General features: G+C 42.1%; 1 protein-coding gene across 1 annotated transcript; it reads right to left on the bottom strand.

The window, feature by feature from the left end:
• Window positions 1-2,530: 2,530 nt before the first annotated feature.
• LOC145411331 (glutamate receptor ionotropic, delta-1-like) lies at window positions 2,531-8,309 on the bottom strand. Its single transcript, XM_080281361.1, has 7 exons — window positions 8,204-8,309; window positions 6,361-7,288; window positions 5,862-5,970; window positions 4,621-4,820; window positions 3,675-3,918; window positions 3,035-3,187; window positions 2,531-2,641 (listed from the first exon to the last, which is right to left on the bottom strand). Exons 1-7 carry the CDS (start codon window positions 8,307-8,309, stop codon window positions 2,531-2,533), a joined length of 1,851 nt encoding a protein of 616 aa, XP_080137487.1.
• Window positions 8,310-17,123: the final 8,814 nt, after the last annotated feature.

Here is a 17,123-nt window from a genome sequence, read left to right as displayed (position 1 = left end):
TGGAAGGAATCTCCAGTCCGCACAAACAGCAACAGCAAGATAACGTCTCATTCATATTCTATTCATCAGCAACCAAACTATTTTAGTCAGCTTAGGCGAGATCTCTGTTCCCCCAACCCTGTCACCAGCACACCACCTCCCCCACACCTTCCATTACCAAACCGCCACACCTATTCCCTACACCTGTCTCCACCACATCTGTTCCCTACACCTGTCACTGCCACACCAGCTCCCCCACACCTGTCACCACCCAACCACCACACTTGTCACCACCACATCTATCCTGACCACAAGACGCCACCACACCTGCTCCCTACACCTGTCACCACCACACCTATCCCTCACACCTCTCACCACCACACCTGTCATAAAGACCAGTTATTTAAAGGCCATAAGCATTATTAATCCCTCCAACCAGCAAACACTGTGATCTTGTGTCCAGTCCTCGTTCATTTCTTATAACCCGACGCTGTTCTTAGTTTCATACATTCCGAAAACTCTCCAAAATGAGAAAAGTGGAAAAGACGTCATCGGGCTGAAAGGTTCATTAATGTGTATGGGTCAGCTCGGGGGCCTTGGAGTTGAAATGGACCAGCAACAGGTGTGTGTGTGTGTGTGTGTGTGTGTGTGTGTGTGTGTGTGTGCTGGGCAAGAGGTGTGAGGGAAACAGCGGAGGGTCGTAAAACTCTATTATCATCTTAAATGTCGTTCTTATAAGGGAGACACACACACACACACACACACACACACACACACACACACACACACACACTGGAAAATATAAAATCAAATGGAAGAACAACTCTACTACTGCTACTATTACTACTACTACCACTACGTTATATTTTCCTCCAAGTCCACATTAGTTCAAATCTGTGCTGGAGAGGGTCGCCTTCACGTGGTGGAACTGATATAGCCTGCCGGTGGAGCTGCCCGGTTAAACAAGCGACCCCAACTCCCTCCCTATCGCCCGGAAGGAGAATGGTAGACTGTAGGAGGTGGGTAACTTCAGCCTGTAGTCCACTGGGTTCAGCTTCAGATGAGCCTAGGGTTACAACTACTACTAACCTCATCGCGTCAGAGATATCACAATATATATTCAGATAACTGATTAAACCAATAGCAAATGGGACTCTAACTTGGTATTTTATTTTGATTATTTGGAAGCGATTTTATTTAGTTTGAGAGGAAGTGCAACATTCTAGAGGTATTTGACAGACAAAAAAATAAAAATGAAAAGGTCGTAGGAAAAAGTGTATAAGGATTACAATGTGTGTCTTTTCCCATGTGTCTTACCCCAAACGGTGCCTGTAAGAGTAAAATTATGGCAGTACGCAGGGATGAAAATAAAAATCATCATTATCATCATCATCATCATCATCTTAACCTATCACTCACTAATCCATGGTGTGGGAAAATAATAATAATAATAATAATAATAATACAGTCAAGGAAGATAATTTGGCACTGTATTCTTTAATGATTATATATGTTCACTTACGTCTAATAATAATACTTCATGGCAGGATCCAGCACTTTGAAAAAAAAGGGGGGAGGGGTGATTTTTAGCGGAAATATCACAATGCTGCATTCATGGTGACGGATTATTCTCCAGACCCAAATCCTTCCCTTCACGTAAAGATTCTATGACAACATTTTTTTGTAAGACTTTCATTGCTTATGTCTGGGTAAATAACATCATTCTTTTATTAGAAGTAACATTATTTGGCATAAAAAAAGAAAGGAACACACACACACACACACACACACACACACACACACACACACACACACACACACACACACACACACACACACACACAGGGACGAACTAAAATTAAGACACGTAACCCAATGCTCGAAGTGTCTCCTTTATATTTACGTATTTATTTAGTTATTTATTATATACACTACATTACTTGGCTCTTCAACACTGCAGGTCACTCTTCATAACAAGCTGGATTTAGGCTTATGTAATGGCAAAATTTGGTCTTTCAGAGAGGACCCGAAATATTGGGCTTTAACATACAATATATATTTCTTATCCTGGCCAGGCATATACAGTTAGGTAGCTTGATAATTTAATATATATATCACATGGGAATGTATAGAAGCTTACAGGATGAGTTGTGGAAGCTATGGAGTCTGAGGTTAATGAAAGATGATTGCAAAAAGTGGTGAGATTATGAGGAAGGTGGAGGAAGAGGGAGAGTATAGGAATGAAGGAGGAAAATGGAGGAAGAATTGAAGAGAGTTGCTAGTTATGAGAGAGAGAGAGAGAGACCTAAAATCAAAGTAGTGGAAGTAGTAGTAGTAGTAGTCGTAGTAACTGTAGCCCCAGGTTCTAATGAAAGGTGAACTCACAGGATTGTAGGCTTAAGCTGCCTTTCTGCAGTTCACCATCCTCAGTTTGGGGGGACAGGAAGAGAGTTAAGGGACTTTTGTATAGCCAGGCAGCTCCACAATCTAGTAATATCAGTGCCACCACATGAAGGCGTCCCCCTGGAGCACTAAAACCAGAAAAACCTAATTAGATGACTCTCTCCAACATAAGGATAAAGAGGGCAGTCAGCATCCCAAGGCCCAGGACGATGAAGGCGCCCTGCAAATGGTTTAGGTTCAGTACACCACTACCTCGAACCTGCAGGGGGAGGGCGAGAGAGAGGGGTATTAGTCAGGAGAGTCTGGATTACCTAGAAGAGGGGGAGAGAGGGGTGGATTAGTCAGGTGAGTCTGGGTTACATAGGGGACGGGGAGAGGGCGGGGGGGAGATTAATTATGAGAGTCTGAGTTACATAAAGGATAGTGGGATTATATGGGAGAGAGGGAGAGAAAGGAGAATTATATAGGAGGGAGGGAAACGGGGGTTGATAAGAGATGGGATTCTTATGAAAGGGGCCTTATATGATGGGGGGATTATATGACAGGGGGATTATATAACAAGGGGATTATAGAAAAGGGGGATTATATAGGACAGGATATAGGATGTTCGTAGGGAGCCTCATCTTGATCTAAAATACAACCTTGACCCGACCTGCTCCTCCTTGCCACCGATGAGCCCGCCAATGTGGGTGCGGTACAGCTTATGCAGGATCCCCGTCTCCACCAGGCGCAGGACGTGGCGGGACAGGAGGCCAGTGTAGGGCGTGTTGCGGGGCAGGAACCACGACATGTAGCTGGAGAAGATCTGTGGAGAGACGTAACTATAAGGAGCCTTGGATAACTGGATGACGGGACAACACACTCAGCTGAATATCCACAAAGACACACAGAAGCCTACATCCAGCTGAATCCAATACATCCCTCACAGTTTGAATAAAAGTGGCGGCAACAATAATTAGAAATAAAAACATCTATTTACTGACAGAATTAAAACTTAGATCTGTAGGGACAAGCCATACTGAGCAGCTTTATTGCTTTATTGGAGGGCACGAGTGATGTGCTTAGCTGTCTTGCGTTTTATTTATTTGTCATTTTTCACTTTTGTCTTAGGACACTGGGATACAACATGCTGTGTAAAGTAGACTGTTTTAGGGGAATCGTGCACTCTACAAAAAGCTCTGTAGAAGAGAACAGGGGTGTGTGCTAAGCGTTCTAGGTTCAGTTTTGTTATACGTGGGCTGTATTGAGTTATCTCTCTCTCTCTCTCTCTCTCTCTCTCTACACTTCCTCACCCTCTCATCCATAATATAGGTATCATGGGTAAGGTCCTTGTTGTAATAGGTGTAGACGAGGTAGTCCACGGTAACCATCATGGCGTGTGTACCGGCCAGGACTTTCTTGATGAGGGGGCCGTAGAAGTCGTCGGGGTCGTAGATGGGCTGCAGGTACAGCCTTCTCCCCAGCAGCGCCAGTGTCGGGTTCTCGGAGATCTTGAGGGCGTGAGGGGCGAAGTCTCCGTAGTCACCCATGGAAGGACTGACGGAGGGAAGGGAACAACAGGATGAAAAATAAGAAGAAATAATAATAATAAAAATAATAATAATAATAATAATAAATACAGTAAAAATGGAGAACAGTGCAATAAAGTGGCCATGAAGAGTACCAGGAAAAGACTATGGCCTATAATATGAAGGTGAACAAGAGAAAAGAAGGCGAATTACACAGATTATATGTCAGTCATCAACAGACATTATATGAAAAGATAATTATAGCACTACGTGGGGATGGTGTGGTTATGAGATGGGACCAGGAAAAAAAGTAGAATGATGATGATGCAAGAAGTATATCAGAGCTGCGACGGTAATTCTTCTTCTCCCGCCAAAAAACATTTAAATTTCCCGCCCTCCTATTCACAGCGAAATAAGTTGCTTCGTGATCACTCGGCTCTCAAAATACTTCGCTAAATTCAGATAAATGCAATAATATCAGTTTCTACAAATTTCGTAGATTAGTAAACCCTCCGCAAATAAGAAAAGGAAATTATATCGAAGTGAAGGCCTAGACAGAGTAACGGATACATAGACCTCACAGACCTAGCGACTTCTGTGAGGTGGTAATAATTTGTTAGAGTTAAAAATCTATTCCAAGGCACAGATGAATGAGGAAAGGTGGCATGGGAGTGGAGAGAGAGAGAGAGAGAGAGAGAGAGAGAGAGAGAGAGAAATAGCACAATCTTACATGTAACTGGAGTGAGCAAGTTCGTAGACAGTATTGATGCGGGAGGGGTAAACCGGCACAGTCAGCACTGCCACCAGGTTACTCATGTACGCCGCCGCTAGGATGTCCACCGCCACCCACCAGAACACCAGCCACACCCGCGCCCACCACGCCCGCGCCTCCCTGTCCTCCATGGGCTGATTGACAAGACCGCCCATAATCTGTAGACGCCCACACGAAAAAAAAGAAGAAGAAGAAGAAGCAGGAAGTGTTATTATTATTATTATTTTTTTTTTTTGAGTGCTGATATCAAAATTCTTCTTGCATTTTTCTTTTTCTTTCTTTTCTTTCTTTCTTTCTTTTTTCATTTTGCTCCTTCACTACCCTGTTGTTTGTAGCGCCCTTCGTACCAGAGATCTCGCTAGAACTGAATGAGATAATCTGACGCAGAAATATATAATGTGAAAAATGTCCTGGTTCAGAAGGGGATACGGGAAATTTGTATTGTGATTAAAAAAAAAAAAAATCTTTAAAAATATTAGGTCATTCGGTGCAGTACTTGACAGGTAATAGAGTAAATATTGCTTTGATGTTTGCTTTACTGCTTAGGATATTTTATTATGGCTGATGAAGGAATATCCCTGTTCCCTAAAGACTGTATTTTGCTTACATGTCTAAAGGCACTGTTGGAATATAATGAAACAGGAAGAATATAACGATAGAGGGTAAGAAATACGAACAAGATGATGGTACTGATGTGAGGTGCATGATGATGATGATGATGATGATGATGATGATGATGATGATGATGATGATGATGATGATGATGATGATGATAATAATAATAATAATAATAATAATAATAATAATAATGATAATAAAGATAGCAATAATAATAATAATAATAATAATAATAATAATAATAATGATAATAAAGATAGCAATAATAATAATAATAATAATAATAATAATAGCAGCAGTAGTAGTGGTAGTATTAGTAGAAGTAGCAGTAGTAGCAACAGCAGGAGCAGCAGCAGCAGCAGCAGCAGCAGCAACAGCAGTAGTAGTAGTAGTAGTAATAATAATAATAATAATAATAATAATAATAATAATAATAATAGTAGTAGTAGTAGTAGTAGTAGTAGTGGTAGTAGTAGTAGTAATATTAATAATAATTACAACAACAATAATAGTAAAGACAACAACAATAATGACAGTTTTATGATGATGATAATGATGATGACGAAGACAAGTGAACTCACCCTCAGTACCATGGCAACGTAGTCAGTGAGTCCATAAAGCTGGTGCAGGAGGAAGGTGAGGGACGAGGCGACCGTCAGCGTGGTGGCAGCGAGAAGACCCCATATCAAACTAGCGAGAAGAGGGTTAGCAAGGATCTTTTTTACCAGTTTTTCGTATTTTTCACGTCAATAGTCTCGGTAATTTGGCTGTAAGGTGTGTTGATAGTTCTAGGAATGAAGACAAGAGTGTTTAAAAAAAAAACTTAAGGGGCCGTATTGACTCTGGCTGACACGGAGACTTGGTTCTTCTTTAGTGATTTATTTTTCACATACGCCTTTTTATCTTCGTACTCGTAAATGAGGCAAATTCTATCGATACTAGGTAGATAGACAGATAGATCGACATAAACATAATAGAAAATCAAGGTGCAATGATCATAAAAAACCGCGAAGAAAAGTGTGCTATGAAGTGGTCTTATGTATACCTGGAACATAGCCCTAAGTTGAAGAAAGTTTTCACCTGGAGAACGGGTAGAGCACGTTCCTCCACTGGGGCATCGGTGGCGGCATGCTGATCATAATAGCGAACCCGTCCTCCCAGTACGGGTAGGTGTAGTCGAACTCGATGGCTCGGTCCGGGGAAGGCTGGAGGACATTGATGCTGAGATGCTTTCCCTCGTACATCAGTTGGCCCAGCATCCCGTTCCAAGTACCGTTTTCCTTGGAGCCCCACGTCACGTCAGCGGGGGAGGTCAGGGTGAACTTGAAATTGAGCTTGTCGCCGATGATCTTCAGGGCGTCGAGGTTGGATCCGACGCAGTTCCTTTTCTTGTCCCAGTACAAAAAGGGTTCCTCATAGCACACCATGGACACCTCCAGCACTTTGCCCCCGAAATCCTGGAAGCGGGGAGGAAAGACCGACTCACGACTGGGGAACTTTTCAGGGCTCCAGAGTCCCAGAGAAGCCTTGACGAGCGACTGGCCTCCTGGAGAAATTATAAAAGGCAGGCTAGTGTAGGCGTGAAGACGGGGACGACCGGCCTTCTCCGCTGGGAAGAAGGCTAGAATATACATTGAACGCTGGACGACGGGCAGGGCGAGTACGGACGTGAGGTTGAGGCTGGGATTGATACAGACGAGAACAAGGTAAGTAGGATTCCAGTCAATGTTTTGAGATAGGTTGAGAAAAAATGGTGTTGGGTCATTATGGAAGATGATGATGGCGGTGGTGGTGGGCGCCTTGATGTGTCTGACTGGGTGGTAGGTGTGTAGGAGGGAATGTTGGGTGGTGAGGAGGGCGGGCGTTTGCGAGGCTCCTGCTGCTGCAGTGATTCGTACCACGTCCACCAACACCTGACTCTCCTGCTCCATCACCACCACCAGTTCATTTCCACGCACAGGTCCCGACACCATGTGGCTCACAACACGTTCGGCCTCGCCGTACAGGCCTGCGGGAGGAGACGGAGAAGACAGTAGAGGAGGGATGTTATATAGTAGTTGATACTGCATTACAGTATACCTGATTACCTGCCTCCTTCACATTTTTGCATCTATCAGTCATGGAATGCGTACTGAGGCTGAATTGTCGGAAAATGGAAAACAAAATTTAAAGTGTGATGATCAAGGATAGGAGCTGGAAGTATGAAGTGAGCGAAAGGACACAATAAGGAACGAATGAAGGGAACGTGGAAGTACGCAATTGCACGGTAGTATTGTGATTCCCACACTACTGAATGAGAGTGAAGCGTAGACTTCACTGGAAGGACTCAAGCCAAGAATGTGAGAAGTGGAAATGGTTATATCTGAGAGAAACATGTGGATTTATGTGGAGGGACATGCAGACGAATTAGGACCCTGTGAAGCGTCGTTGGTGCCGATGTAGATGTGTTGTAAAGTGTTAGGAGGAGTGCCCTAAGATGGTTTAGTCATGTGCAGCACATGGAGCATAAGAGACTGACTGGAGTGTAAGCGAATGAGGTGGTGGGAGAGAGAGAAGAAAGGGAAAGAACGTGAGATGGAGTGACGGTGTGGGGAGGAATATGAACGAGAAAGGTGTGGAATGGAGGGGGCCTCGAGATGGCTAATGATAGGGGGAGCGTGGTGGCGATTTACTTGTGGCCACCCCCTCCGGGATTAAGGCGTCTTTCTGTAGACAGACAGAAAGACAGAATCAATTGCCAAACACTTTTAACCACAAAAAGTCAGTAAATAAGGTGACTGCTGGAGGTACAGGTGATGGGAAAGTATAATCTATGTTTCACCTGACCAACTGGAAAAAATGGTGGAGGGAGACAGCCATGACAAAGGCAGAAGACAATGCAACAATTTCGACACAGACTAGGCTTGTACAATCTGTGTCTCACCTGAATTTCCAGCAATCTGGTAGAGGAGAACAGCCATGACAGATATAGAAGCAGAGGACAGTGTAAGGAGGAGAATAACACAGACTGAGTTCATGGACAGCGCCATGATGAGTGAGGCAAGAGGGCCAACACTGATTCCAGCAACCTGACATTCACCTCTTATACCCAGCTCAACAACCTGTCATCATGGCGCGCAAGTCAGCCTGCAGCACGGCAAATCGATAGACTAAAATTCGTCTTCTGTCAAATCTCCTGTGAACTGTTACTCGTTTTAATGTCAGCTGTGGACAAGCGTGAACTTTTAACTTGCCATTTTCCTCTGCGGGGTTTATTGATCATGTGGAGTTTGGTGTGAGAGGGTTACCTAAATCAACATAAACCTATACTGAGGGATATTCCTTATGCTTTATAGATTGTCTGGCTGTAACAAAACCATAAAGTACTGTCTATATACTTATCTATCTGCCTTTGTTTAGATGCCTTAATCTAGGAAGGGGTGGCCACAAACGAATACCCACCATGTCATTCTGTCTTCCTCTAACAGAAGGCCCTTTCTCTATTTTAACCCTTCCACATTCCTACACCTTTCTACCCCATCCCTTCATCTTTGGTCTTCCTGTTCCCCTCCCCCTCCACATCGCTTTTATACACTCTCCTTGTCGATCTAACATTCTCCATTCTCTCCACATTGCCGTCGATATTAACCTCCTCATATCTCTTAAAATAGTCTGGAAATAGGAAGAATTAAATGCAGCAGACGTCCTCGGGGTGAAGAGATTAAATAAAGAGATAATTTGAGATTCTTCCCAGCATCGTCACCAGGAGGGGTTTCTTTCAGATGAATAAAATCGTCTGGTGATGATTAGCATTAAAACAGTCATCGTTCTGAAAGGTAAAATGATGAGCCAACTTGATTGGTATGTAGGATCAGCATTCTCATCGCATTTCATTATTTAGTGCGTTATTTTTTTTCTTATTCTTATTATTATAATTATTATTATTATTATTATTATCATTATTATTATTACTTATTATTATTATTATTATTATCATTGTTATTATTATTATTATTATTATTATTATCATTTAGTGTATTATTAACAGCATGTAATAAATCCACATTCATTTTTTGCACTCGGGGAGAAATATTCGTTCAATATTTCACCCCTCCTGCTTCTTATTTTTCTCTACTGACTGACACTCTTAGACTACGAAAGTTTGGCATGTTTCTATGTCCATATGTGACGTTCCTTGATGTGTGTCGGGGAGGAGGGTGACGGAGATGAGATATAAGTGTGAGGCAAGCACTATAGGAGAGTAAGGAGAGGTAGCAGTGGAAGAGTAAACAGAGGCAGTGAAAGAGTAAGCAGAGACAGTGGATGAGTAAGCAAGTAGAAGGCTAAGCAGAGAGAGTGGAAGTGTAAGCAAGGAGAAAGTAGGCAGAGGCAGTGGGAGAGTAAGCAAGCAGAGGAGTAAGCAGAGGCAGTGGAAGAGTATGCAAGTAGAAGAGTAAGCAGAGGGAGTGGAAGAATAAGCAGAAGTGGAAGAGTCAGCAGAGGCAGCAGTGGAAGAGTACGCAGAGGCAGCGGAAGAGTAAACGAACATTTGGCTCTGTCTGAATTTGGAACAGTCGAGAAGTCACTATGAGTTATGAGACTCCCATCCATCTCAGTAATAAAGCTAAATGTTAATATGTTATCCTCTGCAATATTCACGCAACACTTACACCTCAGCCTCATCTCAAAAACAGGCTGAACTTTTCATTATTTTGCAGCGTTGTGTTGCGTTCCTTACACCGATCTAATGCATGAGTTTTTAGCACTTCTGTTTCATTATCTCGATATAATGCATGAGTTTTTAGCACTTTTCAGCCCCACCATACTATCCCTGTCCTATTCTTGCTACCTCTCCCGACGATTCCCCTGACTCCGAGCCCTGAGCTAGGAATAGACTTTTCGAACAGGAGGGGTTAGATCAAGGCTTCATCAACCCCTTCACTTCCACGGGGCTCCCTAGGCTGATTAAAATCGTCTGGTAGCATCATTAATACAACAAAAATATATCGAAGCACCAGGGAAGAGCGCAGGAAACAAACCTCTATTCTCGATAACTATATTTTTATGAAGTTTCGGAACGCCAACTCTATATTCTTGTGACGCTTCGGAACGCCTCATACACAAAGATGATTTTTAGAGCACTGAACTAGGCTCTATGGCTCTATGATGTAAGACGAATACCCGTTCAGTCACCACATGCACCTCACCCTCGCCGCACGCACCACCCTTCAGTCCACCTGCTCCGTTTTTAGAGGGCAGGTAATGTGAAGCGCATCTGTTTAGAGAGAGAGAGAGGGAGAGAGGGAGGGAGGGAGAGAGAGAGAGAGAGAGAGAGAGAGAGAGAGAGAAAGAAAATGTGCAGGTAGTTAAGTCTATGAAGTCAAGCGAGGATTCCGTAGGCTTGAATGGTATGTTTATGAGTGTCTGGCTCATTCCATTTGGCCTGCATTTGATTATTTTTTCCTCTTTCGTGTTTTCTTTGATTTTTCTCGTGTTTTTTCTTGTTTTCTGCAGTCTGCCTTACCCCATCGTTCAAGGAAAAAGAAAATTCAGAATGATTATTTTGTTTTTGTTTTTAAATCTGTGTTAACTTTATATTTTTTTCTATACATTTTTTTCTTGCGGTATATTTTTTGTTGCTTTTTATTTATTTTCTTGTTTTATATATATTTTTCGTTCTTTATATTATTTTTTCTTGCTGTATATTTATTTCTTGCTCTAGGTATATTTTTCTTCCTTTATATAACCTTTTTCTCTCTTTCTGTATTTTCATTACGTTATATTTTTCATGCTTTATATATTTTTTTCTTACTTTATATATTTTTTCATGTTTTATATTTTTTCTTGCCTTATTTTTTCTTTGTATGTTTTCTTTCTTTATATTTTTTTCCTGTTTTATATTTTTCTTGCCTTACATATTTTTTTGCTTTACACTTTTTCTTTATACTTTTATTTTCCTTTATATTTTTTTCTTGCTTCATATTTTTTCACACTTCCAAATATTTGCCCACGATCTAGTACTGAGGTAGTGGGAGATGGTGGTGGGGAGGTGGGGGAATGAGAGGGCGTCAGGAGGGGAGATTATCAGTGTTTGGGTACCGTTTTCATAACACGTCGAAAAAAACAGGAAATTATCAAGATCATGGAAGTTTTGGAATAAGGAAAGACGCTTGGGTAGAGGAGGAGGGATGTAACTGAGCTATTATGTGCAGTGTTAGGAGACTGTTCGTTTATTATTATTATTATTATTATTATTATTATTATTATTTATTATTTCTTAAGGTTAGTGGTGATCCAACATAAAGTTATATAGTTGAGATGGATCCTGAGCTGAAGCCTTGAGAGTAAAGAATCTCAGGAAGGGAACAGGGAGCTATAAAGGAGTTGAGGAACAGTATATAATGAGTCCTACGTATCGAAAACCCTGTAAGTTGTCTCTGTTTGATGCCTAGTGCTCGTACTGTAACTCCAACCCCTGGTGCAGTAACGGATGAAGACAGAGTTGATTTGCGAACTGTGCTAAAATGGATGCCAAGGAATTTAGGCTTTTGAATCCTTATAGACTTTTCTTGAACGTTTGATAAGTAAACATAATAGAAAAATAGTAAAAGCTAATAGACTATATGCTAAAATGTATCTCGGAGAACTAGAGTCTGTAAATGTCTAGGAGATTTTTAACATTCCCGACTATATGTATCAAGAAATATTAATGCTAAATATTTGACATAATCTGTATGTGTATATTATCGGCACAACCTCGCTAGGAAAAAAATAAAGATGGAAATTTGACTCTTGTCTCTCTCACGGGTATATCCCTAACTATGCAGTGAGAAAAAACTGGCCCTCCATTTCTCTCTCCATAGCGAGGATTTGCATTATTCCTATCAGGCGTAACAGTGATAGTTCTTTCTTGTACTGTAGATCAATTTGACATTATGGTAATCCCCTCCATGTGTATTAAATTCATGAAAACATTATGCAGATTCACCACTTCCATTCGTCATATCATTTGTGGCTATGATATTTTTACACACACACACACACACACACACACACACACACACACACACACACACACACACACACACACACGCACGCAAAACCATTCATCATTGTACAAGCTCCCCTCCTACGCGTAAACATAATAGCTTTCCACACATATATAAATCCACAGACCATTATGCAAATCCCCTCTGTTGCATTGTTCATTTTGTTCTTATGATATTTTGTTCACGTATATCCATCAAACAATCCACAGTCTCCCCTCCTAAATCAATGTGGGCGATGTCGAGAGGTGGCGGCGGGAGAAATAGGTGTTTAAAAAATCATGAAACTCTCCCGGGAAGTGCGCCTTAGGGAACACAGGGTCAATTGATTCTTGGGATGAGGAGTTGTTTTGGTAGGAGGAAGGTGGAGAGAGGAGGGAGAGAGGAGAGGTGGACGAAGATGAAGGGGACTGGAAAGGAGGGGAGAATAGGAGAGGTAGAAAGGGAGAGAAGGAGGAGGAACGTAGCAGGGAAGGGATGAGGAAGTGGAGGATGCATATAGATGAGGACGCAAATGTAATGCAAGGGAAGGGATGGAGATGATGAAAAGGGAGGTGGAGGGGAATGAAAGGGATAGAAGAATAGGAAGGAAAACGAAAGGAATAGAAGAATAGGAAGGAAAACAGAGGGGAGAATGTTAAGAGACGAGGAAAATGGGGGAGAAATGGGAAACTTGAAGAGGAAAAGGAAGATGGAAGGGAAGAGATGAGAAAGAAGAAGGGATAGAGGAAAAGGAGGAGAACCTTAGAAGTGTTGGGAAGGGAAGAGGAGGAAGAGGGAAAGGTTGAGAACATAATGAATAGGAAGGGGAAGGAGACAAGAAGGAAATCAAACAGCCATAACCACCACAATCGCCAACACAGCTTCCATACTTATTGCCACAACATCCACACCACAAACAAACCCACTGCCACACACCCGCTGCCAACACACACACACACACACACACACACACACACACACACACACACACACACACACACACACACACACACACACACACTGCAACCACTTGAACAGCAGTTATCATGGCCACAAGCACAACATTCCCCGCTACACATGAATAACAGCAATATTATCAGCTATTGGGGAAGTACTCAGGAATTATGCTTTATTGTTGTTATGTTATTTTATTTAACTATACAATGAATCTTACATTTTTGCCATTTCAGCGTTGGCCCCTTGGATACTGTGGCTTCTTTTTTAGTTTATTATTTCTATATGAAGTTAATTATATTTATCTTTTTACAAATATCTACAAATGAAGAGGTTAATGAAGCCAATATTAAACTCCAAAGAAAATTACACTCCTTTTATTTTATCTTGGCCTAAAATTAACATCTGTCTTGAATGCTGACTTGTAGCAGTAGATGAACACTATAACATGGTGCTAGTCACGAAGAAGTTCTATGGACATGATGTAGAAGCTGAATATTACACCATAGCGATGCAAGATGAGACTAAGAAGGGTATTATGGTACGCAAGTGGTTACGTTTCCCCTCACTAGTCCTTTTGTTAATATTAGAGCCACAGATTCTCTCTCTCTCTCTCTCTCTCTCTCTCTCTCTCTCTCTCTCTCTCTCTCGCTCGCTCGCTCGCTCTCTCGCTCGCTCGCTTTCAGTTTTCTCCTACTACCTGCAAATGATTTTCTTCAGCTCAAATTCTCTCTTGCACTGAAAATCTAAATGAAAGCATAACTAATCGAACCTCCTCATTTCGAAAGACTCCCCCAAAACTAAGTAAAAATTATCTGAAAAAAGGAAGAAGAATAAAAAAAAGAAAGTCATCGATCTGAAAGGGTAAGAGTATTCCTGTGATTTTATTATTACCACTGATAAAGGTGTTATTGTTGGGAAAATCACAGGGAAATATTTTCTTACGTCATGGAAGCTTTATTATTATTATTATTATTATTATCATTACCATTATTGCTACTACTACTATTATTATTATTGTTTTCATTTTCTATCTATCTATCTATTGCCAGACGCCTCAATCCCGTTTGGGGTGGCCACAAACAAATCGCCTCCAAGTCGCCCTGTCCCCCGCCATTTCACTGCCCTGCTCCCAACTCACACCCCCCTCTCTCATATACCTCTCCACCCCATCCCTCCATCTCATCCTCGGTCTCCCCCTCCCTCTTCCACCCTCCACCTTACTCATATACACTCTCTTCGTCAGTCTTTCACCCTCCATCCTCTCCACATGGCCAAACCACCTCAGTGTGTTCCTCACAACGCTTCCTATCACATCCACATCCACACCACAACGCTCCTTTATATCCTCATTCGTCAGCCTGTCTCTCCACGTGACTCCACAGGCTCCTCTTAAATAACTCATTTCCACTGCTCTCACTCTTGACTTGTGTCCTTCCAACAATGTCCAAGCTTCACTTCCGTATGTTAGAGTTGGTATCACAATACTGTCATGTAGTAACTTTTTTACTTCCATGCTCACTTCCCTGTTTCTTATCACTGCTTTCAAGGAACCAGCAACCTTTCTTCCCTGCTGTACCCTTTCAAGCACTTCACCCTCCAAACCTCCATCCTTACTCATCACACTACCCAAATACTTAAACGTACTCACATTTTCCAATTCCTCACCATCCAACCTCGCTGTACATTCACTGACTTCACCTCTCTCAAAGACCATCACTTTACTCTTCCCTACATTCACCTTTAGGTTCCGTTTCTTACACACTCTCCCAAACTCATCCACCAAGCCTTGCAGCTCCCCTTCGTCTTCACTCAACAACACAGTATCATCTGCAAACAACAGTACAGGGAGTTTCCAAACACTATCCTCTCTCACCAGGGCCACTCCAACATCCACTACCCTACCTTGTACCTCTTTTATTACCCCATCCATGTACAGATTGAACAACCATGGAGACATGACACATCCCTGTTTCAAACCAACTTTCAAAGAGAAAAATTCACTTAGTTCACCATCCACACGCACTGCAGCCTTCGCACCATCGTACATACTCTTCACAGCATTCAACAACTTCCCATCTACTCCATATATTCTTAACACTTTCCACAATCCTTGTCTATCCACCCTGTCATATGCTTTCTCCAAATCCATGAAAGCCGCATACAACTTCTTTCCCTTCTCTAGAAACTTTTCCACTAAAGATCTAAGAATGAATATCTGATCTACACAACCTCTTCCCTTCCTAAAGCCTCCCTGTTCTTCTCCAACTAATTTCTCTGTTCTTTCTCTAACTCTGTCTATAAGTATCCTACCATACACTTTTCCTATTATACTAAGAAGACAAATGCCCCTATGATTACCACACACTTCTTTTTCCCCTTTTCCTTTGTACAAGGGAATAATTATACCTGACTTCCAATCCTCCGGGACTCTACCTTCCTCCCAGGCCAATCTGCACATCTTCCACATCCATTCTACTACTATCTCTCCCCCATGCTTCAGCATTTCACCACACACTCCATCAATTCCTGGGGCTTTCCCCGATTTAACTTTCTTCATTGCTTCCACAACTTCTATCCTACTGATTTCTTCCTGTCTTCTCACCTCCCTAGTTCTCCCAGCCATTCCCCAGCCACTTATACTCGCATTACTTTCATCCTCTACGTTCAACAATTCCTTAAAGTGTTCTCTCCATCTGCTCACTTTTTCTCCCTTCTCCACTAGTAATCTACCATTTTTATCTTTCACTCCCCTGCTAACTTCACTTCCACCCTGTCTTACTCTTTTCACTTCTCTCCAGAACATTTTCTTACAGTCCCTCCACTTTACACTCAAATTCCTTCCAAATTCCTCATCCACTCTCTTCTTACTCTCTCTTACTAATCTTTTCACCTCTCTCTTCCTTTCCACATATAACTCTCTCTTCCGCCTCTCAACTTCTTCCACGCCCCTATTTCTCATCCATTCATTGTATGCTTTCTTCTTTTGTGCCACTGCCTGTTTCACCTCTTCAGTCCACCACGCTGTTCCTTGCACCCCCCTCCGTCTTCTCTTCCTTCCACACACCACATCACATGCTGCACATATTTCTTCTGTAAATATCTTACACACACCTTCCACGTCTCCCATCTGCTCCAATTCATATTTGCCCAATCGTTCCTCCACTTCTCTCTTATACTCTGCCTTTTTCTCATCCTCTTCTAACCTTTCCACTCTCCTTGCAACTACTCCTTCCTCTCGTCTTTCCCTTCTTCTATTCCTCCATCTTACTTGCATCCTAATTCTGGCCACGACCAAGTAGTGGTCAGAAATTCCACTCCCCCAACCTCTATACACTCTTGCATCCTTTACACATCTTCGCATCCTTTCATCCACACACACATAATCAATCATTGCCTTCCTTTTATTCAGTTCACCACCCACCCTTCTCATCACTCGCCATGTATACCTGTGGATCATTTTATGCCTGAAGAGGGTATTGGCTATTACCAACCCCCTCCCAGCACAAATGTCCACTAACGCACTCCCATTCTCATCTACCTCAGCAGGCACACCCCACTCACCAACTATTCCATCCACCTTCACATTACCAACTTTACCATTCATATCACCAATCAAAAACACTCTCTCATTCCTTCCAAACTTTTCCATGCACACTTCCACATTTGTCCAGAACTCTTCTCTCACTCTTCTAGCACGATCTTGCGTTGGCGCATACACACACACAATCGCCCACATTTGTATTCCAACTTTCAACTTTACCCACACAATCCTTGACCCAACTGATCCATACTGTCTTATGCTCTTCTTCCATCTTTTACTCACAACTATACATACTCCTTCCTTTGCCCTCTCATTCTCATCTACTCCTGCACATATAC

This window comes from Coenobita brevimanus, chromosome 89 (genome assembly GCF_032717465.1).
Source record: "Coenobita brevimanus isolate Jiangsu-jjx chromosome 89, ASM3271746v2, whole genome shotgun sequence".
NCBI lineage: Eukaryota > Metazoa > Arthropoda > Malacostraca > Decapoda > Coenobitidae > Coenobita > Coenobita brevimanus.
This window is presented reverse-complemented; position numbering and strand designations above follow the sequence as displayed.

Excerpts from the sequence above, each read along its gene's own strand:
- LOC145411331 (XM_080281361.1), bottom strand. The coding sequence starts at position 8,309 with ATGGCGCTGTCCATGAACTCAGTCTGTGTTATTCTCCTCCTTACACTG. Across the intron at positions 4,821-5,861 it reads ACGTTGCCATGGTACTGAGG|ATTATGGGCGGTCTTGTCAA; the intron begins GTGAGTTCACTT and ends GGGCGTCTACAG. Across the intron at positions 2,642-3,034 it reads TCGGTGGCAAGGAGGAGCAG|GTTCGAGGTAGTGGTGTACT; the intron begins GTCGGGTCAAGG and ends CTCCCCCTGCAG.